General features: G+C 39.3%; 1 protein-coding gene across 9 annotated transcripts in view; it reads right to left on the bottom strand.

The window, feature by feature from the left end:
* Window positions 1-25676, bottom strand: part of LOC124054535 (collagen alpha-1(XXV) chain) — a 137114-nt gene that overhangs the window by 17079 nt on the left and 94359 nt on the right. For 8 of the 9 annotated variants that reach the window (XM_046380661.1, XM_046380659.1, XM_046380664.1 and 5 more), the window contains exons 7-14: window positions 19773-19844; window positions 19048-19164; window positions 17879-17914; window positions 11810-11836; window positions 10287-10331; window positions 7621-7647; window positions 5017-5061; window positions 563-595 (exon numbers count right to left, since the gene is read on the bottom strand). In XM_046380661.1, coding sequence (XP_046236617.1) covers window positions 563-595; window positions 5017-5061; window positions 7621-7647; window positions 10287-10331; window positions 11810-11836; window positions 17879-17914; window positions 19048-19164; window positions 19773-19844 — 402 coding nt within the window. Of the gene's footprint in view, window positions 1-562; window positions 596-5016; window positions 5062-7620; window positions 7648-10286; window positions 10332-11809; window positions 11837-17878; window positions 17915-19047; window positions 19165-19772; window positions 19845-20783; window positions 20844-25676 lie in introns of all 9 variants that reach the window. The other variant, XM_046380657.1, reaches the window with a different exon arrangement.

Here is a 25676-nt window from a genome sequence, read left to right as displayed (position 1 = left end):
AATAATGGAGCTTATTTAATGTTAATGGTCCCAATGTGATTTGGTTAGATTTAGGCACCAAACCTACTTAGTTAAGGTTAAGACAAGATCAGGTTTTCAAGAAAAATAATTAATTTGCGATTGATGAAGGGCTTGATTGATTCCAGAGTGAAGTCAAGCTGTTTTAACCTAAGCCATAATTTCCTTATTCCGTGTTTAACACTGGAAATGGAAATACAAATATACCCCATGTACAACCAATTACATTGTAGTCTTTCGCATACTAATTAGAAGGAGTTAACATGTGTAGCCCTGAAACGCAGCCACAACCTCAGTTTAGTTAGTGTGGTTAAAAGTTACAATGGGAAGTTGATTTATGAAAATATCTAGATCTAGAATATCTAGAACATCTAGAACAATCTGCACGTAAAGACGAGTTAGTCTGTGTGGTGCAAACCTTTTTAACAAAGCAACACACCACAAATGAGGTTTGAACCTACAAACAAACAGCTGCTGCAACTGGCTCCTGATAGACATCAAGAAACACACACTGAAAACACCTGTAGCTTAGCTTAACTCTCACCTTGATGCCAGCGGCAGAAGAGCCTGCATCTCCCTAAGAGAAAAGTAAAGGACAAAATTTAGAAAGGTACCACATGGAAAAGTGACAGGGGTTATTACAAGACTCAGCTGGTCATGGAATGAAATGTCACACTGCATAGAAGAAATCCTCAGCTGTGTTGAAAGGGGGCTTCATAGATATGCTGTACTAAAGGCAACCATTTTTTTTACTGTACCGCTTCAGGTAGGGTATTGAATGAGAAGGAGCTGCTTAGATCACATTCTTCCCGCAAAGCCATCCAGACATCCAGAACCCTTTCCTATGGATTACGTTACTTCTGCAGTGTACAGTAAAAACATACATAAAACAAGGGGCCAATAAGCGTAATTATGGGCGGTTGGTGGGAAAAGGGAGCGGGGGTCTTTAGCTCTGGTGTGGACTCTGTGGGTTCTCTTCACATACGCCTTGTGCTCAGAAGTTGCTGAAGGAATGCCTCTCACCCTCAGCTTTTTATGGGAGTCATTACGATGCATAGCACACAAGGCATGTTTAATTGCAGCAATTTTTTTCTTTTTTTTTTGTGCAGACAATAAACTGTGTGACTGTTTACAGCTGGGCTTTGTTGCATACCGAAGGGTGCTGCTATCACTATCTTTAAATTTATCATTCCTATTTTTATGTGAGGTATTTTTCCTAATATATTTTATTGAGGGGACAGAAGACATAAGAGAATGAACTTTTACAGTAAGTCGTGTAAACAGGATCCTCATATCACAATAGAAAAAACACACTTCTTTTACGTTCTTTCACACGATTTTACACAATAAAGTAAAAATGTTTTTGGTCACATACTTGAAACAGCAACATGAATGTCATGTTGTGGTTGACCTAAAAATTATGATAAAAAAATAAACTTTATGTATAGACCCATTATTTTGACTTCTTTGTGTCTTGACTGAATAATTCTCAACAAGTCTCAACAAAACAAACATCAAAGACAGAGCTGGTTTACACCTGTTGCTTTTTGGCAGGAATGAATATCTAAGAATGCCTCACATCTGTATTTAGTTGTTACAACTTACAAAAAAGAATCTACAAAAGATCTCACCATGATTAACTTTTTTCCATTATTAATCTCAGCAGGATGAGACCATCAGGAGCTAATATTGTTAAAAATAGGAATTTACAGCGCAGTTCACACACTGTTCATCAAGAAGCCACCACGGTCCATGTGAAAACAAGAATCAGAGGATGCGACATAAGCAATTAACGCTTCACTTCCCTGCTGTTGAACTGATAAACCCCACTGAAGCTCACTGTCATGACAGACCTAACACAAGTGACAACGAGCCCAAGACCCAAGTGAGAATTTTCACAAGTTTAATCAATTCCAAATGAAGTACTTTGGCTGGAAAAAAGTAGTGGAGTTGGGAGGTGAGCCGAGGTGTGGCACAGAGTGCCGAAATACCCCAGCTGGGCCAATTACCATGGTGAGACTAAAGCCTGTGATTTAACCACAGAGCACAGCAAGATGGAGAGCTGTCACCACAGCTCCACTTCATTACAGGCACCCAGAACTGCCCCTGCATATTGCCTTTTAAAGATAATGGCATGAAGATCTCATAACATATACTTAAATGCGTATACGTAAATCAGGCCATTTTCCAGCTGTTTGCCCAGTGAGAGCGAACGAGATGGAGAGGATTAATCAGCGAGCAATGAAGCTGAGACAAAGTTGTGACCAATGTCACTATTAAAAGTCACCACAGCACTCAAAAACATGACTCCCAATTCATATTATGGTCATTAGTAAAGATGACCAAATTTAGCGGCCTCAGCTGAATACTGACCTCAGTCACTGAGTTAGAATATATGTGAGGCAGCACTGATTATGATTGGCTCCCAGGGCAGAAAGGCCCTGCCAAAAGTTGAAACAAGGCCAGTTCACAAGAGCTTGGACAGGATCTTTGGATTCAGAAAGTATACCACCACTGCCCCATACCAGCCAGAACCAAGAGCTCACAGCCTGAAGTTCCAAAAACCAATTCAAGAAGTTTACGTGTTTTTGTTTTTTTAAACTTTTTCCTATCTCTGAGGTCTGACTACTTCAACAAGAAGAGTCACAGTTAATTTCACAGCTAGTTAAATACTTAGGCAGAATGCATCAGAAGTAAATGGCTTAGAACTAAAGCTTTTAACTGTGGTAATGATTTGTTTTAAATGAGGCCAGAGATGGACATGCAGTGCCTATTGGAAACATTTCTTCCAAGCTGATGATGGCTTATGAAAGCAACACAGCAGGTAATATGTTATATAAATGTATGCTGTAAAGACATTTACTCAAATACTGTGACATGTGTTACGTGCTACTTTACACCAAAATATCAGTCTACTCCTTTAAACCAACTGGCAAAGAGTGAACATGGGGTTTTTGGTGCTGCTAGAGGTCTGGGGCTTGACAAAATACTGTGTCTCCTTTGAATCATAAAATTTTATATTTTATCAAATATGATTCAGAGAGTAACAGATTGTGACTTTCAGGATGTGAGAGAAAAGATTTCGCATGTGTGCATTCAAGTTTGTGTCAAAAAGTGAGTGTGCATGTACCAGAGTATATGTCTCCTGTCATTTAGTGCCTTTCATACACTACAGATCCCCTGACATCAAAACAATCTTCCTTCGTATCATAAAACAGCCGGGTCCTGCTGCTTGCTCTGCCACCCCCTCCCCCCCCGCCTCCCGGCCCCCTCTGCACTCCCTGAGGTCTCTCTGCTCACCATACCGAAGCTTTCGCTGCCTCACTTCTCACCCTGTGTTACCACATTTTCCCCGCAGTGTGTGCTGTGATTTGTTAACTTTGGCATCTTCAGCTTGAAAAGACTCAAAATGGTCCCCTCTCCCCCTCCTGTGTCCCCTGCACTCTTTGGTTTCCTTTTCCACCAGTGAAATATCAGGAAAGAGCAATTGATCAGACATACACATCTGATGACAGGAGACTCAGTGTGAATGTATATACGCATGACACGTAAGACTTGCACTGAAAAATCAATCAATGCTTGGTGTGTCAAACATATGTTAAACTCATCTGGATGTATGTTTGAGTTATACCTCAATTGAGAAACAATTATTGCTGCCATATGTGCACTATGTTAAAGGGCACTTTTACATCCTGACATTGACAATCCGAGGCAATCAAATCCACACTAATGAAAAAATCCTCACAGTTTCCAGGTCTTTACACTAACTTCTGTCTCTTTTTATTGCAAAATACATTAATATGCTCTTGAAGAATGAATGGCAGGTGAGTGGCTTCAGAAGTCTGAATTCCCATGATACTCAATTTTTCTGTTTTACTCCTGCTGCCAAAATCCATTTTTTCGCTTTTACGACATTAAGGTAGACCAGATCAAAGCGGTGCTCGAGCTATGAAGTTTTATCGCCCCCCACTTTCCTTTTTGTTCACTCATTTTCCACAGATGATATCCTGCATCTGTTTGCCTCAAACAGTGTCTTTCTTGGCAGCCGTGTTCGACAGTCTTTAAAAAACCAGAGGACCCATAAAGTGAGAAGTTATCAAAGTTGTTCTCTGCTGAACACCAATAAATTGGCAGTGACATTTTGAGTACACAGCTTCTACTTCGATGCTGGTCTTTCAGTATTTCTAGCAAAAAGCAGAATCTAAAGTACATAAAAAATCACAGTATTCAGAGTCTTTTGTGTCTGCTGTCTGTTCTTAGTAACTGTGTAACAATTTTTTGGCGACTCTGGAAAGAAGTTTTATCTTTTCCCACAAGTGTGAGCATTTTTTTTTTTTTTGCATGGGCTGATGAGAAGCTGAATCGACATTTTCAAAGAAGCATGTATTCCAATCCATAATTGTTTTGTGTCTGAAATATAAAGAGGCCCAAATTTTGTCTTGAGGTCATCCAATACAAATAAGGCCATGACCTATTTTCATAAATGCTACTTTAGAAAAATAATACAGAAAGCAGCATGAAGTCCTGGATGAGTAATCTGCCCCTGGACATGACGTTGGTGTACTAACACTCACACACACAAACTTGCAGTAAACAAAAGCTTTTTGGACAGAATCATGAATCTATTACTTCGGCTCTGAACAATCCAGCAGAGCTCAACTTTGCCTTTCTTTGGAAACGGATCCCACTTGATAAGCTGTCCTGATGATAAATGGTCCAAAATTAATGCAGGAGCCATCCAACTAGAAAACGTAGCGTCAGCAGGGCATAATTAAGTCCACAAAGGATGCATCAAGTGCCGGGATGATTGCTGTAGTGCAGCCTTGACTGCAGCTGATGACACTTGACCTAACTTACTTCTGCTACTCTCCACAAACCTCTTCTCAGATGGCTGACATTAACTTTTTCTTTTTTTAAATGTTTTCCGGCCACAGTCAGACCCTGCTGTTTCTCTGTGCAAGTTCCAAGAGTATGAAAGGTGAAATGGAATTTACGTACCTTCTCTCCCCTATCACCTTTCGGTCCGTCTTCACCCATATCGCCCTGTGATGAAACAACACAGAGGTATTCATATTCAGTCTGTTGATAGCAAGAATGTGCCAAAGCTGAAAAATTAGATAGCTTAGAATGTAAGATTTTAATTAAAAGATCTTAAACATGATTGCCAGATTGTTTAAACAGGCAAAACACACAGTAGATCTTGTGACAATTCTTCTTTTTCTGTGATTCCTGTGAAACAGCATAATGGATGCTTGGGGAAAAAAGCCCAGTACACTGTGGCGAAGATGAAGTATGAAGTCCATGTTAAATTGACTTTGGTCACTAACTGAGTCATCACACATGGTTCAAATACGACCGATTTCAGGTGACGTTATTCACTCTGTGGGGTATTGTGGAGATCCTAAACTTCTGGCATCAACTGTGAAGAACTTCATTTCTAAATTCACAACTTTTCCATCTTAGCTGTGTGAAACAGAGTGCTATTTCTTTAGTCACGCTAACAGTATGTCCCTATGGATGGCAATGTCAGTTGGCCGGTCAGTCTACCTCTTTGATGCAGGCTAAAATATCTCAACAAGTACTAGATGGATTGCCGATTAATTGTTTCAACAATTGTTTGATGGATTGCCATGTAATGTGGTACAGACATTCATGTCCACCCTAATGACGAACCAAATAATGCTGGTGAGCCTTTAATTTTTTTTCTATAGAACCAACATCAGGTCAACATTTTTAACTTCAGTTTGTCATTTATGGTCAAAACTAATTGCATTTTGGCCATCCACCTTGGCTATACTTCATTTTCACCATTAATAATAAATGCTAGCATGCAAAACTGAAATGGTGAACATGGAAACCATTACACTTGCTTGACATCAGAGTGTAAGCTTTCCCATTGTTAGATGTCAGCATGCGGACATTAGCATTTAGCTAATGGGCGTGCCTCAGTACAGCCTCACTGAGCCTGCAGAGTGCTGTAGACTGTCACTGATAGGTTACGTATCATTGCACTGCCACAAAACCAGCTGGGGTATATCAAGAACATTATAGCCTAACAGTTTTGAACTTGAAGGTGAAGCACAAACAAAAGGATTTAAAAATAAAATGGGGTTGCGTCCTTGGAGGATCCTCATGATGTCAGAACTTGATGAAAACGAGCCTACTGCAATGGGCTCTGAGCTTTTCAAACAATCAGGTTTTTTTTTTCTCTTTGAGGCTAACATTGTTTTCTTGAATTTGCCTGCTGGATCTTTGGTTACTAACCAAAGCCAAAAACAACAATTTAAGTTAACATATTCGGCTCCTCTCAAAATAAAAGCTTGAAAAAGAGTTTGGAGTGAATTTCAGTGCTGTCTTTGGCAGCCAGTTCATCATTTCACTTTTGATAAATTCACATGTTTTTATATAAAGTAAACGATAGCCTAATAGTTCATGAGTCATACAATAAATAGCAATTCCAAGGATTTGAAATCAAAGGATGTTTCCTTGTGGGGAATATATAAAAGGAACTTACAGTACCTGAAACCTGAAGGCTGCAATAGGAGTTACATCTGAAGGGTCTCAACATGATTTAAAGTTTGATAACAAGACATTAAACATATTCTGTCACAGTAATTGTTTATTCTGTCTGACTTTTCTCTTACATTTGCTCTTTTACCATAAGATAATGAGAAAGATTCTCTCTTAAAACTTCAAATGAGACAATCTGAGAGGGGAGCTTCACTGTTTTTTAGTTGGTCTCCTCACAACTCAAAGACATGCAACCTGTGAGAAAGCCCAGAATTGACAAGGTAGCTTAATTTTAAAAGGTCTATGAGTGAAAATGTTTGGGATCCTCTGCTTGAGAGGGAAGGCTATGAGACAAAAGCAGAGGCCAAGAAACAAGACAGTTTCTCACCAACACAAATGCAGAAATCAATCCAGTTTGTAAGACCATTTCAGTTCTAACTTTCCTGAATTCAAGCCAGAGCAATCTCCTCTACTGTTTCCATTGAGCCATGATTTGCATTCAGCTTATTCCCCATAGTACATCCACATCGCTTTTAGTGCTGGTTACTGGTTGATTGATTATATGCCCACACAGCCGTGAATCAGGTGTGTTAGGGATTAAGCCTCTGAATTGAAGAAAAAGTCAGCACAGCAAGTGAAAACAACTGCCTCAAGGCCAGTTTTGTGGTCAGTGAAGAACACTGAGTCATCACCTCCCTTCCCAGCCTGTCTCTCTCTTGACTCTGTTAGTGTTCACACCTCCCACTCGCCGCCATCCAACAACAGCGAATAAAGGCACCATTAGAATTAGGGAATGGAGAGAATAAGGCTACTTTTCCCTATCTGAGTCTATTGTGTGGGCTCAGTCTTTTGGTCTCCTCCGAGGCCTTGTTGGAGAAACCGCATTCAGTTTTGTGACTCAGTGAATGAGTGACTCACAGATGGCCAAAACTCACAAGGCAGTCACCTTTGAAAAAAAAAAAAACAAAAAAAAAAACAGGAGGGAGTTGCGTGGAGCTGCCGTCATTTTATCATGAAGGCTGTTCTAACACATGATGGGATATTACAACTGATGCTAACAATAATGTTTAGTGATCTGAAGTAACGCTTTACCTTTTCACCTCGCTCTCCCATTTCACCCTGTTGGGAAAGAAAGCAGAGTATTACAGACAGAAAAGCTCAGGGGGAGTTGGGTTCGGTTGGGGAATTATTGCAGCCATTTAGGGTCAGATTGTATCTGGGGTTAAATTCATTCTAGATTATAGACAGTCTCTTGTGTTATGGCTGCTTTTCCCCAGACAGACCCATAATTATCAGCTTTTTGAAGAGTTACCAATATTAACAGGCCAGAATCCCACTTACAATGTTATTTCACCTTAATTTCAATTAATTAAAACCTGTGTTCCACTATCACATGTTATTATACACATGGTATCTGCTGTGAAACATGTCCCTCATGATATATTGACAAATATGGACAATGAGAACATGATATAGAAAAAGTTTGAATGAAAAGACATACAATAAAGAGTAATGAAAGCCAATACACATAAATAAACAAAAAAAAATGTCTTTAAAAAAAAAGCACAATAGTGTCCAAAAGTCAAAAAAGAAGAGAATGTTTCTTTGATAGCCAAAGAAGAGAAAATCATAAATGACTTGTGATCGCCATGAATTTACAAGAATAAGAGCACACAGAACATGTGTGCACCAGACCTTGGCTCCGGGGACACCGTCCAATCCTGGGATGCCAACATCCCCCTATGGACAGCATAAAATACAGACAGTGGCTGTATTCAGGGTGTTGTTTCAGCAATGTGAACTCTGATTTCAGGTCAGGAGATACACAAAGCTTGACATTTTTTCATTACACAGAGATAACCTCAGACCTAAGAGGTTATGTTCGCATCGTCGCAGACCAGGTGTTATGCATTTGCAGGATAGCTGATAATGGAGTGGTCGATAGGCTAGATAGTGTATTTTACTATGCTGCAAAGAAAGGACTCTCCACATTTTACAGCTATGACTGAATAAATTCCATAAAATTCAAAAACTTTCAAAAAATTAAATACTGAAAACCACAAACTAAATCTGAAAGCAGAGAGGATAAACAAGCTGATTAAAAGCTTAATTATCTCTGGTTTGGTTCCGAGCATGAGCAAAAGAAGAGAGCCAAGTCCATATGATGAATGCCAGTTTGCTGTTTGTGTGAGTCTGAATCCCTGCTCTCTGTGGCGCTGACTGAGAAAACAACCTCAGTCTGTCTGTTGCCAGAAACAATTAACCTCGCGATCTTTGTAAACCTACCACATCATTAGCCTTTTAGAAGAGAAGCAGCTATTTGTCAACCCAGAGAGACAGGTTTAACTGGATGATGCTGATTAATGGAGCCAGGATGAAAATTAAAGCAATTTATTATTGAAATTAAAATATACGCTAACGGGCATGTAAACAAAAGTGGGTTATTGTGTGTACTTTTACTTCATTTTCTGTGACAAACTTTCTTTTTCTTTCTCAGTTTCTTTTTGTTTTCATGAAGAAGCTACTCACACTACTCGCTCTTGTATCATCTATCAGTCCACATATGGGAGTCATTCACATAATGATGATGGTATATTGCCATAATGATGACGGAGTCTGATTAAAAACTCCTAATCTGGGGTTGATAAGGTTTGCATTAGTGACCCTCCCCTTTTTAGTGTATATCGAAGTCACATTGACACAAAATCTGCTGTCAACCTGCCACCGCTGGAAGGGCAGCTTTTACAGATTTAGGCTTCAACTTTCTGCATGAGTGACAGTTACATACCATAACATTCTCCTTTATAACTGCATTGCACAGCATTGGAGTTCTATTTCATGGGTGCTGGCAAACCCCACTCCTGACACAAGTATGGAATTAGGCCTTCAGCTTTTGCTGTCTCCAAAATGAAACTTCTTTACCCTGGTTCCTATTACAGCCATGTGTGCCCCCTCCCTATCTCTCTAAATGCAAGCTTGAGTTTCGAAAGATGACGCCTCTTGAATCATCTCCCCATTCATTGTCGTCACTTGTACCATCATTTGTTCTGGAATAAATATGCTTCTCCTTTTCTGTTCCCATTCTGCAACACCTGCAGTCTGTCTTCTTTATTCATTTTGAGAATGAAATGTTGAAATGAGCTGAGAGGGTGAGCAGATTCACAGGCAGCTCGAAACTGTACTTTGTGGTTAAGACTCGAAGAAGCAGCCCAGGGAATTTCTCTCAAATAGGATAGTGGTTTGAAATTGTCAGAATGCATGGCAGAACTTTTCGAATATAAAATGTGCAACACAAGGTCACAAAGACTAATGAAAACTGTAAGTATGTTTAAGCGAGCCTTTTGAAGATAAAATACTTTCAGGTGTGGATGAAGGTCAGCTCTCTGAACTGTTTCTATGTGTAGTCTTAGGTGGGGGTAGGGGTTCAGGCTAATTTTAAAGGGGCAATTAAATAGAAACAAACCAGCTTGATGAATTTGCTGCACTTTCAAACAAGACAGCAAACTGTTTCTTGACACATTTTTAATGAAAAGTGAAATCACATTGTCATTTGAAATCCTCTTATTTAATTCTAAAATAATTATCTGCATTTTTTTACTTCCTGCTTCTCTGAAAAATAAGACTTTACAGCTGAATGAATTCAAATAATTTTTGCAGCATCTTCCATTTGCCTTGGTGATAACTACTGTAAACAATTAGTAAACAGCCAAAAAGAGGGGGGTAAAAACTTGCACTTCTTTTTATATGAGTAACCTCACCTTGAGTCCATCAATGCCTGGGACGCCTGGAAGCCCAATTGAACCCTGAAAAATAAGCACAAACAGCCTCTTGTTGTTCACATCGCTGTCATCACTTGCAAAGAAACTGAAAGCAGGGGGTGCTGCAGAAATGTAGTAATTGTAAAATTCAGACATGACAAAATGCTTTTATTTCGTCATAAACAAAACTTTTACAGCATCAAGACCAATAGCTGCACAAGTGCTTCTGAGAAGGCCTGTCTATTATTCCCGTCCCCACCTCAGCCCATACACCCCTGTGTGTGCTGATCTCACAAAAACCACACCAGAATCAATAATGCATGGGATTTTTTTTTTATGATCAGCTAAGTTATGGAGGATGCAGGCAGAGGACAAGACGGGGAGTTGAGAACAATTCGGCTGCGTTTCAAATTGAGATGAGAGAAACTTAAAAAACAAAAAGGCAATAAAGTTTGCATGTACTTCTTTAACTTACTTAAAGCTGATGATGTGTAGAGGCTGTACCAAGCATGTTTAAATCAACTCCCACTCTCCTGGGCAGTGGTTTGCTTATGTTGGCCACTTGCACTTCTTCGTAATCATAGTGACTTACTGTTACCATGGTCACATTTATAAATGTATCAGAAGTGTTTGAAACAATCGTGTGCAGGCTTGCATTCATTGAAAAACAATGAAAAAAAAAAGTCATTTCTAATATATCCAAAACATAACTTGGGACGAAGGAGATTAAATCAGGTGAAATTTAAAAAATATACAGAGCTCTAACTTGATATATATGATTCACACTCTCTGCTTTCTATCATGTAAAGACACCAAATCAATCTCTAAGGTGATGAAACTTGAATCACTGTTGACGTGGCCCCACTGCTTAACACAGCGCTGTTCACCAGCAGTAGATCTAATTGAGGAGCCTCCGGGTCTGGCTTATGAGTCATTAACACGGCGGTGTGTCATCATTGACCCCTCTACACAACCCCTCCCTCCACCGACGGGAGGTCTTGCCGACAGATGACAGCGCAGACAGGAAGTGTCTGATTGGGTTACACTGAACAAACACTGGCAGCTACCTGATGGCTGGATATGACTTACATCTGTTCCTCACATCAGCACAGCCAGGGACCCGCGGCCTGTATCGCAGCACTTAGCTCCAGGTTCTCTGTTCTGCATCTCTCTCTCCTTCTCTGTCACCCTTTTTTCTTTCTCTCCTCATGTGTTTTTTTGACCTAATTGTGGCACTGTATCACTAATCTCCATGTAAACGCACAGCACTTTTTTTTACAGCCATTTGTGCAACTTTTGCACAGTTACTATCAAACCCAAAACATTATTCTACCAAAAAAAAAAGAACAGAGGAAAACACTTTTTCTTTTGGATTAGGATAGAAGTTGAGGATTATAAAAAACACCATGTAAGCATGAAATGTGTTTTGAATATCATTCAGTCGATAACTAAGTTGGAGAATCTCATTTGATGCCATCTAAAAGAAAAGTAAGATAGAGCAAGAAATTATTTTCTGGACTTACCTTCTGCCCTTCTGGCCCCTCAGGACCCTATAAATGAGAACATAGGCAGAGAGTGAGAGAGAGAAGCAGAACAAAAGGAGTCCACGTCAGATGAAATAATATCATTTCCACAGCCAACACGGTCACAGCAGAGAGACTGGCAAGATTTGTGGTCGGATTTCATCTAGTGAGCACACACCCTTCAGGCAGAACCAAATCACAATCAATCCCTTGTTTTATTCTTCGACAAAGACGGAAAATAAACTCACTCTGTGCTGTCTTTCCATTGAGCTTCACCATAAACACAAATCTCTAATGAGACCATGAATAGCAAACACTTTTATGGTTTTATCTTTTATGTTGATCTCTTTCTTTATTTTGTTTGAGCGACTGTTAAAACTTGTCTTGTTTGGCTATTCTGCTTTCTAAGTCTACAGTCCAACACTTTGAGTGGTTCATTACCTAAATGGGCCAATAGTTGGAAAGCCTTGCAAAGCTAATAAAAGGCGCCACACCCCTAACTGAGATTTAACTCAGTGATAGATGGGTCTGGGAGGACAGTTTCTATTTTCAATCTCCTGTTTACCACAGTGAAACCAGAGGCCATGCTGGATCCTTGTCCTCCTCCACCAAAACCTTCCTACAAACACCCAGACTGCTTTATGACTAAAATGAGAAACCAAGCTGAAAGTTAGATCTTTCCATGTTGGCTTCACTAAATTCTGAACTATTGCAGTGCCCACAGCAGTTAATCAACACCTTTATGCTTGGCTGTTATGACATCTCACGTTGGCCAATATTTTTCTCACTGTCGGCTCAGGAACAGTAAATGGTGCTATTTGGCCCATCACTCTCAGGTGGGTCAGTGCCAGGCAGATCTTATGCCCCTAAAAGCTCTCTATGAGAACAATGTTCCAAGCTTTATTCGTGTTGATCCAATATAACTGTCAAAATCTAAGATTTGGTCCCCTGACGAGTAAGAACAGTTTGCGTGCCTGTATTCAAAAATATCCAACGAGGACGCATTCAGGTTGAAATGTGACTGTCAGGGCAAATTTACATGAAGATGTTTGTTAGTGGCCAACTTATGCCTTATGGCAAAAGCACCAACAGCTGCTTGGCTTTGCTGAAATAATGACATGACGACCAATTTTCTGAGAATAAAGTCAATCTTTCCATATCTTGTTTAGGTTTTGTTGATGAAACAGGGCAAGCTCCAAGTAACCGATGCTCAGAAACTTTCCCAGTTACAAAATTAGCCTGTAAAAATCCCTGCAGCAACAGGTTCTCACATTTACAGAAATGGCCCACACAGTTGCAGCTCATTTACTGTGTCTTCCATGTGCACTTATTACAAAAACCTCAATGAACAACTTTTATTGTCCCGGCCAACAAAGAAAAAAAGATTTCCCTCCTGCTTGTCTTTAAAAGCCTTTGTTAGCTATCGTCAGTAGGGTTTGGTAAACATCTTTATGACCCCCTAGGTATGTGAGAGCATGTGCCACTCGCCTGAGCGCTAATTAGCTTGGCTACATCTGAGAGCACTCAGGAGCTACTGGCTGAAAAGGAGATTTTTCACAAAGTCAAGAGCCCTTGAGGAGGTCTTGGTCCTGGCTTTCTTGCTCTCAACTTTTGGTCCTTACATTGCTGGAAAATTTAAACTGAGAAAAATCCAAACATCTTCACTGAAAAGTATAATTTTTTCAATCAAACGTATTCACCATGGAAGCACATGCTCAACATATGGCACCTTAGCTGCCTCATTTAACATTCATAAAAGAAAAGAATCTGCAAATGTGCGATGTCAATAGGATGCCTATTGAAGTTGAGCATCCAAGCACAAATACAAAGTGCTGAATGTTTGGCGCTTTCACTCATGTCTCGGAAATGACAAACAAAGAAGCAATTGCCAGGTCAATTCCCACACTCAGCTGGCAGTCAAACCCTCAGCCTTGAAGAACTTCCAGAGTGTGCATTTCTCCTTCAGCATTTACAAGAAAAATATTTCAGCTGATCAAAGCACAGCAAGGCTAAATGTTGGAACTTTGGAGTGCATGTCATGGTTAAAGTTTCTCTTTCACTTATGAAATCTTCTTTTAAAAAGCTTTGCAATATTATACTAATATTTACATTAAATCAAGGAAAACTACTTTCAACTTTGAAGGAAAATTATTTTTTTGACAATCTGGGTCTTATTGTCTTAAGTTGGGCCAATATAGCTATAGGTTAGCATAACAGTGTGCTCACCACCATTGGTGTAGAGATTGTGGATGTGTGTGCTTTACTTTAACTGTGTACATAACTTTTCATTTTTAAGGCCTTTCAGTTACACTAGCTTTACTGTTGATACTACTCTAAATAAAACAGCAGCTAGCAAGAATATGCCACATAAACCACCAAAATGAAAAAAATAAATCTAAACAAAGTTTGATGATTGTTCTTCTAGAGGAAATTTGACTTATATTTTCAATTGACATTTCATCAAAATAACTTTTCAGGGACCATGTATTAAAAAAAACATTATTCCCACTACAAAGAACTATTTTCAATACTGATTGATGCAGAACAGTCCAAAACAGACAAAAGTAGAAACTCCCCACTTGGAGAAATCAAAACCAGGGAATGTGAGGTAAGGTTGTGGTGTGTTTTCCAATTAACACATAAGTTCTTTTACTTGTTTTACATTTCTTTCATGATTTGGAATCTCATCTTACACAAAGAGAGGTTAAGAGATGCCATCAGATTTAGCTGCTAGTTACTTTCCCTCTGCAGTAAAAACAACCTAATGACCTCAGAATTTCAGAAAAATCTGTGGGTATACTGCCTAAAACTATGACAATAACACCCAAGTTGTCGAAAGGAAAGAAATCCTTTCCACAAAAAAAAAAGTTTTTCCCTGTTGATGTCCACAGTTGTCTACAAGCATGTCCTGAGACATTTAGTCAGATATCTGCTCTTCATGTTTGGCTTCACATAAAAGTAAACTTAGTAAAGGACAGTAAAATATTATAGGTATGTCCTAATCATACAAGCATAAGTAAATTAGATCCCTACATGGCCATTGTGTGTTTCAAAATATCTAAGGTAAATCAGTGATGCATTATGGGTGCTTATGGAATGAACAGGATGTGAGAAAGGAGCAGTGACATTCAGCAGTATAATTGGAAATAACACCAAAAGCAGATGGAGGAGGTCTTTTCAGTTATGGATGGAACATCACATACAATACACCACTGGTTTCCATATTTAGTCTATTTGAAGCAAAATCAGATCCTAAATGAAAACTGTATGCAAGGCTGCAAGCCACCTTTAGAGAGCTGAAGACCCCCTTAATTTACCACAGAGAGACCTTATGGCACTGATGATTTTGAACTGAGTCCTGAAAATATTTCCTTTTTCTTCTTCTTCTTCTTCTTCTTTTTCCCACCTCCCCCTCCTCCTTGTTGCTCCACAAGAGCTTAATCCTTCTAACCAGCACCATATGTCCTGGAAGGCTGCTGGAAAACTCTGGAATCCACTTTTGCTTAACAATAGCATCTACATCAAAAACACTGAGCTGTGTCAAGTGGACGCTATACTCCTAGAGCACCATAAAAGAGGTAAAAGTTGGTTAAGGACCGACCTCAAAATCCCTACCTTGAGTTGACTTGTGCACATCAAAAAGTCCCAAGCAAAGATTATCCTTTCATTCTGCTGCACAAGGCAGAGCACGTTGGTCTAGTTGCTTATGCACATCTAATTCATATCCATTTTCAAAGGCCAATCAAGGGAGTGTACTAGTGTTGGGTTTCTGGATTGAGAATTTCTTTTTATTCCCTCTCCAGAGGTTTTACAGCCCAAATAATCATAAAGAAACTTTTCTTTCTAATCCATTATCATATATCATTCATTCGTTCATATCATTATTGTTCCTTCCCATAGAGTAGCAAAACACTGCTGTAAACTGCTGCTGGCAGGAAACGGAAGCTCTGAAATGCCCGATAATCGACTGCGTTTGAGCGACCATGTCACATCTTTTTACAACCTCTGGGACATGCTCATCTCACACTGTTTTATGGGGGAACTGATTTCCAAATGATGACATTATTCCTTGTTAAAAGTACATTAGTGTCATGCTGTGTAGGTACTTGTGAAATAGTATGCCTTACTTCAAGAATTATGGTGTGCAGCACTTATTTTTTATTCAAATTTCGGCACCAGGCCTCTGAGCTCATTTTGAATGGGATTCACCATTCGTCTTTTGGAAAAATACTCCAACTGCTGTCATGAGCACTGTATAAGCACTGGAGACTTATGGGAATAAACCTGGAATCGCTGGGAAATTGATTGCAGGTTTTACATTCATGACACTATGAATTTTGAAACAAAACTGCACTGTTTACACAATTATGAACACATGGAGGGGATAACTGGTAAAACATAATTAAAGCCAACAAAAACTGAAAACTTCAGCAACATAGAAACAGATAGAGCAACATGTTAAGTTACCTAAAAATGTTAGCTTTAAACTCCCCTCACTCTAGTTAATGTCTCTCTCTCACTCTATTCACTTAAACCTTGCCATTCTTTATTTTCTCTGTCCACTTCTTTCCAATCCACCAACGTTTTCCACACCCAGAGAAGGCCTGAGGAGACTGCATCAGAGATGAAAGCACTTGATAGCACCTCCTCTGTCAGCTTCACTTACTCTCCCCTTCAGTTGTGAAAACTGACATCACCGAGTGTTTTCACATGTCACGTTTTCCGTCCTTGGTCTCTCTGGAATTTGGCTTGACCTATTCAATGTAGCGTTTATGAGGAAACTTTAATCAAATGCTTTATTTGCTGAACACCACAAGCAGTATCCAGTTGCTGTTAACGGGAACAGCTTGTCCCTACTGTATAAGGGCTTCGGTGAGAGAAAACAAACGTTTTTACAGGGTATCATAAAATGTGTCATTAATATTCACCATAGTACCCATAAACCTCCTGAATATCACTTAAATTAAATGGACATTTTTATAAAACATCATGAGTGGCAATATCCCTATATGATTGCTTTGTAAGTCAAAAACACACCATTAAAATGAATAAACTCTGTACAGGAACAAAATTGAAATTGATGCAGTGTATTTTTTAAAGTGAACCACAAAAGTAAAAGAAATGATGAGACATATTTTTAGAAAATTTGGACAAGATTACAGTAACCTTATCAGTATAAGAAAGACAGTCAGTCAGTGAAGGCAATACCACCGCAGAAAAAAGACAAATAAATACTTAAGTCAAAGAATTATTCAGCAACTTATTAAACAAAACAACCTGTCTGCGAATGGCATCAGGCATTTTGGAAAGATTTAGTATCTCTGGATTCTTTTTGCATTATGCAGTTGAGGATAGGAAAATAAGCAGATGAGAGGACCGATACCATTTCTGTTTCCAGTTCTATGGGAAATATGAAGCTTCCTCCAACAGTCAATTAACTTACATTATTAGCTTATTATTATTAATTAATATTATTAATATTAGCTTATTATAAATAGTGGTAGGGTAGGGCAATAAAATCTGCCAAAAAGCACATTGAATATTCACTCATTAACACGTTAAAAATCTCATTTGTTTCATCTGGACAGAACACCAAAGCTTAAAAACATCACGTTGTGGTTTTACAGGACGTCATGTGCTGCTGCTCCTGGAGTCCTGTCATTGCTTAAAAGTTACCCGAACAACCAGTGCAGAGCCCAAGAAACAATTTGGCACACAACGCAATCACACTACCTGTGAAAGCACATTGTGATTTTTATGCTTTGGTCAAGTCTTTGTCCCAAGTTAGATAGATAGATAGATAGATAGATAGATGCTTTATTGATCCTGAGGGAAATTCAAGAGTTAATAAGTTAATTAAGTTATTCAAGTTAGCTAATAGGCTGCCAGTTGTGGATTCATATTCACCAGATAGATATGGGAGTGGTATTACTCACTCAAAGCAAGGAAGAATATATGCTTTTCCAAGTGTGAACCATTCCAATTACAACAATGCTGTGATGCTTGCTACCTTGGCAGAGCTACATCGTGACCACTATGTGATTCCAAAAGAAAAAGTGTAGTTCTTACCATGGGTCCTCTTTCTCCAGGCTGCCCTGGATCACCCTAAAGTAAATACAAAAGAGACAGTTAAAGGAAACATATTCAGTCACGTATTAAAGAACCCACATGTTTTTAAATGACCTTAAACAGTATTCTAAGTCAAATATTCTGGTGAAAATATCCAGTATTTACCACATTATGGTTGAATACCCAATTGCTTTCAGTGTTTTGCCACTGTGGTGCACAGGGCCCAGGTTGCCAAGTAGAGCTCAGCATTGTTCTGCTCATATACCGAGTTGGCTAGGAGGCATTTATCATGCTGTGGCACCTGTACCCTTCACTGTCTCTGTCCAACAACCTTATTCAAGTTTCTGCTTTCGCTTCAGGCCTGGCTCTTGGAACTTCACGCAGTTCTCAGGGTAGAAAAAGAGACATATGCCATGTCCAGATTTGTCTGCCAAAGCAATGCTTGTACATTATTTCATTTTTGCCTTTCTTTGACATTTACATGACAATTTTGCCACCCTCCATCTGAGTCCAGAAAGAGAGATTTAACTAGGGAACATGTAACAACTATTGTGGCTGCAACAGGAACAACTGAAAACAGTAATCATCAAAAACTTGGAAAGAAGCAAATAAACAACAGTTAATATTTTTGTACCCCCACTGTGATTTCTGCCAAGACAATAAAGATCAGCTGGAACCCCTTGGGAGGTTTTATGACTGAACATAACTGACAGGCCATTTCTGTTTCTTTCTTTCAGAGGCAGAGTTCACATAAATTAGCATGATGCCAGTGACGGGCTTACAGATGTGGAAAATGTTACGTTTTAATGAAAAACAACAAAGCAAACATAAATCTATACAATGATGCATTCTCTTGGGAGCATTTTAAATTTAAGCTAAAGACATTAAGGCAATGAGCTGCAACATAGATAGTCTAGTATTCATTAGAAAGATTTTTGTTGGGACAAACCCTTGAGCACCGTGTTGGAGCAAAAGTGAATATGAGTACAAAAGGAGCTGAACTTGTTTCACTCTTAATAGAAACAATGCATCCTTTCTTTGAAAGTAACATCCACAGAATTGTACTAATCCAATGTCAATGTTATTTTAATTATATATTGACTGCAAAAGACAATCTTTGTTCAGCTTGATTAAACTAAGTCAGATGTTAGCTGAAAATCAACACTCACTGGGAGACCAGGTCCACCTCTGGGCCCATCTTTCCCTGTGTCCCCAGGAGGACCCCTTGGCCCAGGAGGGCCCGGTGGCCCTGGAGGTCCAGGTGGTCCTGCTTGACCTTGATCTCCCTGTGTAGCAAAATAACACATTTAAAACATTATTAATCTGTGATATGGTCAGACCCACTGAGACTCGAGCTACTGAAGTTAAATGATAATAAAGAGAGAGCAGTAGATTTTGTGGGTGGCTATGGGCTGCCTCCATTCATAACATGGAGGAGAGTTTGCATTGGTCTAAAGCTAGCATAAAGAACATGAAACTGCAATGTGCCTGATTTATAGCTGTAACAATAATCTGCTAAAATGCAGGCATTCCAAAGTGGACTTAATGAGTTGGACAGAGGTTGTGCATTAGGCACTGACCAAAAAAAAATCACATTTGTAGATTGTATGGCAAAGAAATACTGAAAATGTGTGGTCCATTATTATACTGGATTATAAGAAACTCTAAGAAAATAGTCAACAATCTTACTCTCAGGGAAAGTTCTTTAAGCATTGCCAGGACAGTAATTCATTTTACCGTAATAAAACCTTATTTTCTAAAAAGAAGTTTCCCTTTTAGTAAAAGAGTACTTATGACAGGTTGAAAACTTGCATGCAAACTGTAGAATGCCCAGAGAGAAGTGATTTGTTAAGACTTGACACGATGGACAGAGAGAAGAGGACACAGCCACTACCTTAATGAGCCGCCGCTTTATGAGCTGCTGGTCAGCGGAAAGAAAGCCATGATTGATCTTAGGGAAGACCATCTGAGCAGGTGTGTGAGGTCAAGAAGTCGTAGGTCAGAGGTGAGAGAAGGTTGAAGGAGGATGAAGTCCCAGAAGAAGAAGAAGGAGGAGGAAGGCAAATGCAAAAAGAAACAGATTTTGTTAGGAAAGCCTGTATTCATGAACCCCGGTCCAGCGCCTTCACAAATGGGGGGAGAAATCCACACTTTTCCAGCATGGAGGTGGTTTTCTTCGGAAGTCTGGTCCCATAATTACCACCCTTGGGGTGTGAGTGTGCCACAGAGGGCTTACAGTCCCCAGAAAACTGGGAATTTCTCCTCCTCTGTGAAAATGCTGTCATCATCTTCATCGCACCTACTGCTAAGTCAGACCCCAGGAGCTGTACACACTGAAACCAGCATGCTTGACCTCCACACTGAGGTCGATTTCTAACCTTGTTTCTGTCAATGCACGCATTATTCTGCTCATGTCAATTGGTATTAAGTGGCTTCATCCATCGCCGAAACAATCCTCGTAGCCAAATTGGTGGATTGAAGGATTTGTGGTGAACCATGGGCTTGAGCTTTAAAAAACATTTTGCCACTTTGGTTCATCATCATATTCCACTTGGAATTCCTTCCATTTATTCTAGCATCAATGGACACAAGCCAGACCATGTCTTGGTTTCAGGATCCTCGTTCCAGTCAGCTACATATTACTGGGTTGTAAAAAGGCCACCTTTGCTTTCAGTGCAGAACCTGGCATGTAGCGTGCAACCAAAATCTCAAGCGAATGACTGGTAGCGGCAGTGGGGGGAAGAGGATAACGATTGACTGGCTGTGATTAATTAGATGGGATTTTTCCTGTGCCTAGTCTATCATCGGCCTATAAGAAAAGGCAGCCAATGGTGATTCATTTACTCCCAGTGTGTGCTGCGGAGGGGTCGGACTGAGCAGCTCGGCGGCAACACCACCGACAAACCTTGACAGTCAGGATCTGATTGCTGTGCAAAGCAGCCAGCGTAGGGAGACCAGGCAATCCCTAAAGGGACAAACAGCAAAACATGGCACAACACACGCATGACATTCAAACACTGGGTGAACAAAAACAGTTAAAGGAGGAAAAAGATAAGCATCCTACTAAATATTCTATGAAATAAGCGGTTTAATGTGAAGAATAACATGTATTCGAGGGGTTTACTTGAAATTGCCAAAAGCCAACATCAATCTAAATGTCAAGCAATTTGTTTTGGGGACCATTTCAATTCAGATCCAAGCAAAACATTTTATCGTCAACATTAATCATTTAAACAAGTTTACTCTCTGTCATGAAACGGTTTGTACAAAGATACTGGGAGCAGTCTGTGTAGACAGTTCGCTACAATGTCATGGCTAAGTAACCATTTCCTGTTTTTTTCCTCCAAATATACAGACAGAACATTTGTTGGGATGATCATCGTGAAGCAGAAACCGAGTTATAACATGCTGGTAAATTGAGAAACTATATCGTTCATAGAGTATTTGGGAACATCAAGGGACTGTGATGTTCACTGGAAATTCAATCAAATGGTTTCAGATTCCCTTGTCAACAATCATAATGACAGATGTGATCCACTCTTTAAAACTTAATAAAAGAAGAAAGTGTTGGGTCTTTTCCTTGTTAAAAGGAGACAAGAGTTTATAGTTGGATGCTCACTTTAATCTGAAGCCAGAAACAATGATATATCATCAGCTAAACATGGTTTTGAATGTTTTTTTGAATGGTCTGGAATAAATGCAGAATAACAGTTTCTTTCACCATCATTAATAATTCTTTTGGGGATGTTTTCCATACTTGGATATATACATATTTATGTCATTGCACTCTTCTTGCATATCTGTAAAACAAGGTCCGTGAGGATGATGAGTCTTTTACAGTCGTAATGCCATATAAATGTCAACTGAAAGATGAATTTACCATACACAAAACCCCTCCTCTGAAGACTGACTGTCCAATCATATCGAAGTCACCACTAACTAGGGCACATCAACAAGCTCATGTATAGTGTTTATGGAGCTGTAATTACATTCTGCATTTCAAGAAACTGGTGGTTTTTGTCTTTTTTACTAGCCTTTCAAAAAGCTTAAGGAATTGGAATCTCTGCTCTTATGTAAGCAGCATTCATTAGCCTGTCTGAATGATTAACACCTACAGCATTAATCAAGCTTCTCCCAGAAGGGTATATTATGAAATAACTGCATTAATTTGCAGGGTTACATTAAAAAACAATGTGACCAGCAGATTAGCTGTGTAGTATTTCCTGTCTATTTGGAGAAGAATCCTGGATGCTATCAAAGTTTATGCTAATGTAAGTGACTCTGTTCTCTTTATTGGATTTGGGCAAGTTTACACTCCAGTAACCCTTGCCCATCTGGCCTGAGATAGTGTCATGTTTGCCAAATCCATCAGCTCATTCTCATCCTAAAAGCTTTTGCGCTCTTGTAATGTTAAAAGTTAACAAGTACAGTTTTAAAATTAAGTATGTAAGTTGGAAAAGGGGTTGCAGCAAGGGGGTGCTGGCATGTGGGACTTTAATATGTCTTTAGCTTTCATACTAAGTGCATAAAATAGCCTACAAAGATTGTACCACAGTGGTTGTACAGTGCGTGTATGTTCATCTTCATGTTGCAGTTTTGCTCTACCATAAACAACCAACTTGAATGAAATGCTGAAAATATTTTTAAAGATACGAACATTAGCATAAACCTACCCACTAAGAGATCAATCTTCCTCGATATTCAAATTTAACATAAAATCTGGCCTCTCATGGATTTGGTGCAAAACCTCTGTTATTTTTAAAGATAATTCAAAAAGCATGGTTCATTAAGAATATGGCTTGCAGGGGAGGCAGGATTTACTTCAGCCCTGCAGCGGAGCAGAGCAGTAGATACTCTTACTCTTACTTACGACAACCATGCTGTGTGTAACTGAGATTGAAGCACAAACATTTCGATAGCATGCTGAAAACCTCACTGGCCAATGCATGTTTGACATGTGTTAAAAAAAAAAGAGAGAAAAGAAAAAAATAACAGCGGTTTGATCTTTCTCTGCAGGAGATGAAAAAGAGAAGAAAAGCTTGACAAGGTGTGGGTTAGTGCTCAGCCTCTGCACTGTTGTCTATGTGTGAGAATGATAATGACTTGGTGGTTGACAGAGAACCCTAACCAGGCACGGATTGCTTGTTTTGATTCTTTCCTCCAAAACGGATGTTGGTTATTTAGTGAGGAGCTCTACTGCTCTGTATTTGCCTAGAGCAAGATGACTGCAACTGTAGTAAACAAAAAGCCAGATACGAGGACAATCAGCAAAAGCCTTCATAGGACACTGGCCAGAAACAGCATTTCCTCGACCACACCAAACACACAAAACATCTCAAGCAAATACAGGCTGTGGCATTTCTGGAATATTGGTATGTTGACAGGGTTACCTATTGTGTGCACATATGGCTTTAATACATTTAAGACAGGAATAATGCATTTATCTGATGTCTCAGTTTTGGCATCAATGCAGTACTTAAGTTTTATCTCATGTGAAACACGTTCAGGCCTCTGTTTATATGTGCACACCATAGACTGTGAAGCATTTCTTTGTTCAATTAAAAAGTCTAATCCTGGAAATTACACTTTATTTTGGAGGAATGTTGCAAATTTGTCAAATCTCAGGATTTGAGAGGTAAAGTGCCAGACAAACAAGGGCAAATGGATTGTGAAATCTCAGGAATCTTTCCTCTAACTGACCCAGAAATTCAACAACCTTTGCTTGACACCTGTAGCTAGTGCCATCTGTCAAAAAGACCACACACTTTTCTTGGTGATACATTTGGTCAGTAACTCCTGTTAATTATATCCCACCAGTGGAGCTGGAATGGTGGCCACACATTTGTTTGTCAAAACTGGCCAATTTATTATTTGTTGCTTGGTTAACCTCTGGCATTTAGATGTAGCCTTTGACCTTTAGGGGTGACAAATGGCTGACCCTGACATGTGGGGAACAGGCAGAGGAAACTGTGTGTCTGTGAGGAAATTCTGCTGGCCATGTGACAATTCCTGCACTCTTTGGCCATAGAGAGATTTTTGACTTGACCCTTTGATATAACCCTAGGAGACATATACAAATTGACTATATAAGTACACAAACTCACATAGTCTGTCCTTTGATTCTAAATGATTCTAAATTCAAAGCTGTTTAGATATAACATAACCTGGCAGACTGCGATGTGTAGAGGACATATTCTTGACACGCTCTGCTGTTTACATGTGCATCCATATGGCTTTAATATCCCCTCTGCACACAGTCAGTACTAAGCATGAAATGAGCTTCATTTCCAGCGAGTTAAATAAAGTCAAGGTCAGGCAACGTAATTTATGAAGGAAATATTTCTTATAGTGTTCCACTACATTTACCTGCTTATCTAATGTGCAAAGTCAATATGCCATTCTGGTGAGGTAATATGATCTGCTGGTGGCCTAGACCACTTCCATGCCCCTGTAGTCCTCCATATATGATTGTGACTGTGTCTTAATTTGTAGCTGTTAGGGGACAATTTTGCTCTAATTGGAAGTTAATGAAATGCTATCTCGAAGTGGACAGTTAATTTATTTATTCAAAAAGACAAATAGTGCCTGGCTGGTCCCTGGTAGAACTTTGTCAGTCGCACTGCTGTTTTCACAGTGTAAATCATTTAACTAATACAGACAGATCAATTTCCTTGGTTAAAAAGGAACAAATTATCTTTTGTCTTTCCCTCCAATTCCCCAAATGAGGTTTCATTTCTTTCAAATAGGGCTATGTTGTTTTAATCCTTTTAGGATTTTAAGATTACATACCTGTTCATTTTAATCATACTCATGGCGCTCACCTTCTCAACCATCAATGTGAGAAGTGTGAAGTCACGAGTTAGAGCCCAGACTGTTTTAACTTTTCTTAATTCTTTTAAGTCAGATGTGTTTTTAATACAAGAATGTAGCCTGCCCTTCTTAAAACAGTACAACCAATGGGAAAGGATGTGGCCAGGAACCTCCATATGGAGCGGCTCAATTTTTTTTTTTTTTTTTTTTTTTTACAAGAATTTCCCTCCAGGGATTAATAAAGGAATTCTGATTCTGAATTATGTGCAAAACCCAAGAAATTCTATGCAAACCAGGATAGTTTACAACAGGCAACTCAGCTAAAGAGCTAAGATAGCCTACTTCCTTTTTGTTGGTTTGCAGTGCTTCAGCCTTTCAATGATCAAGTGATACATTTTATACCATTAAACATAAACAGGGTGATATCACTGAGCTGAAAAGGTGTTTGTAAATCTTACAGATACACAGTATCTGTGAATTTGACTGTCACTTTGACACCGCTAATAAAATTTCACAGTGAAGGTCATTTGTATTGGATTCCAAACCATAAGAAAGGCGTTGTTTTGACATGTAGAGCTGGCCCATAGGAACGTTGACTGTGTTATTTGGCAAATGACCAAAGTCTGGGTGGGCAGCAATACAGAATTGAGATCAGATACACTTGGGAGATGGCTGGTGTTGTAGTGATAAGATGAACCTCTGCGTTGTTGTGTTCTCTTGTCTCTGTGTTCTAGCCTCAGTGTGCTCTCTGCCCTCATGGAAATCAGTTATATGCATTTAAAGTGACTTTGACTCCATATGATCTCCCCTTGGTGATGACATGGCAGATGAAGAGGAAAGGAAAAGTGTGTGTACGCATGTGCCCCCAGTTAATGCAATCTACTTTAAACAAACCTGTGCAGTCACAGTCTGTTTTTTTCAAAGAGGGCTCATTTTTTAACCATTATTTGAGAAAAATGAGGGCACGCTGGCTGCTAGGTGGAGATAG

Source organism: Scatophagus argus, chromosome 23 (genome assembly GCF_020382885.2).
Source record: "Scatophagus argus isolate fScaArg1 chromosome 23, fScaArg1.pri, whole genome shotgun sequence".
NCBI classification, from domain to species: Eukaryota; Metazoa; Chordata; class Actinopteri; family Scatophagidae; genus Scatophagus; species Scatophagus argus.
This window is presented reverse-complemented; position numbering and strand designations above follow the sequence as displayed.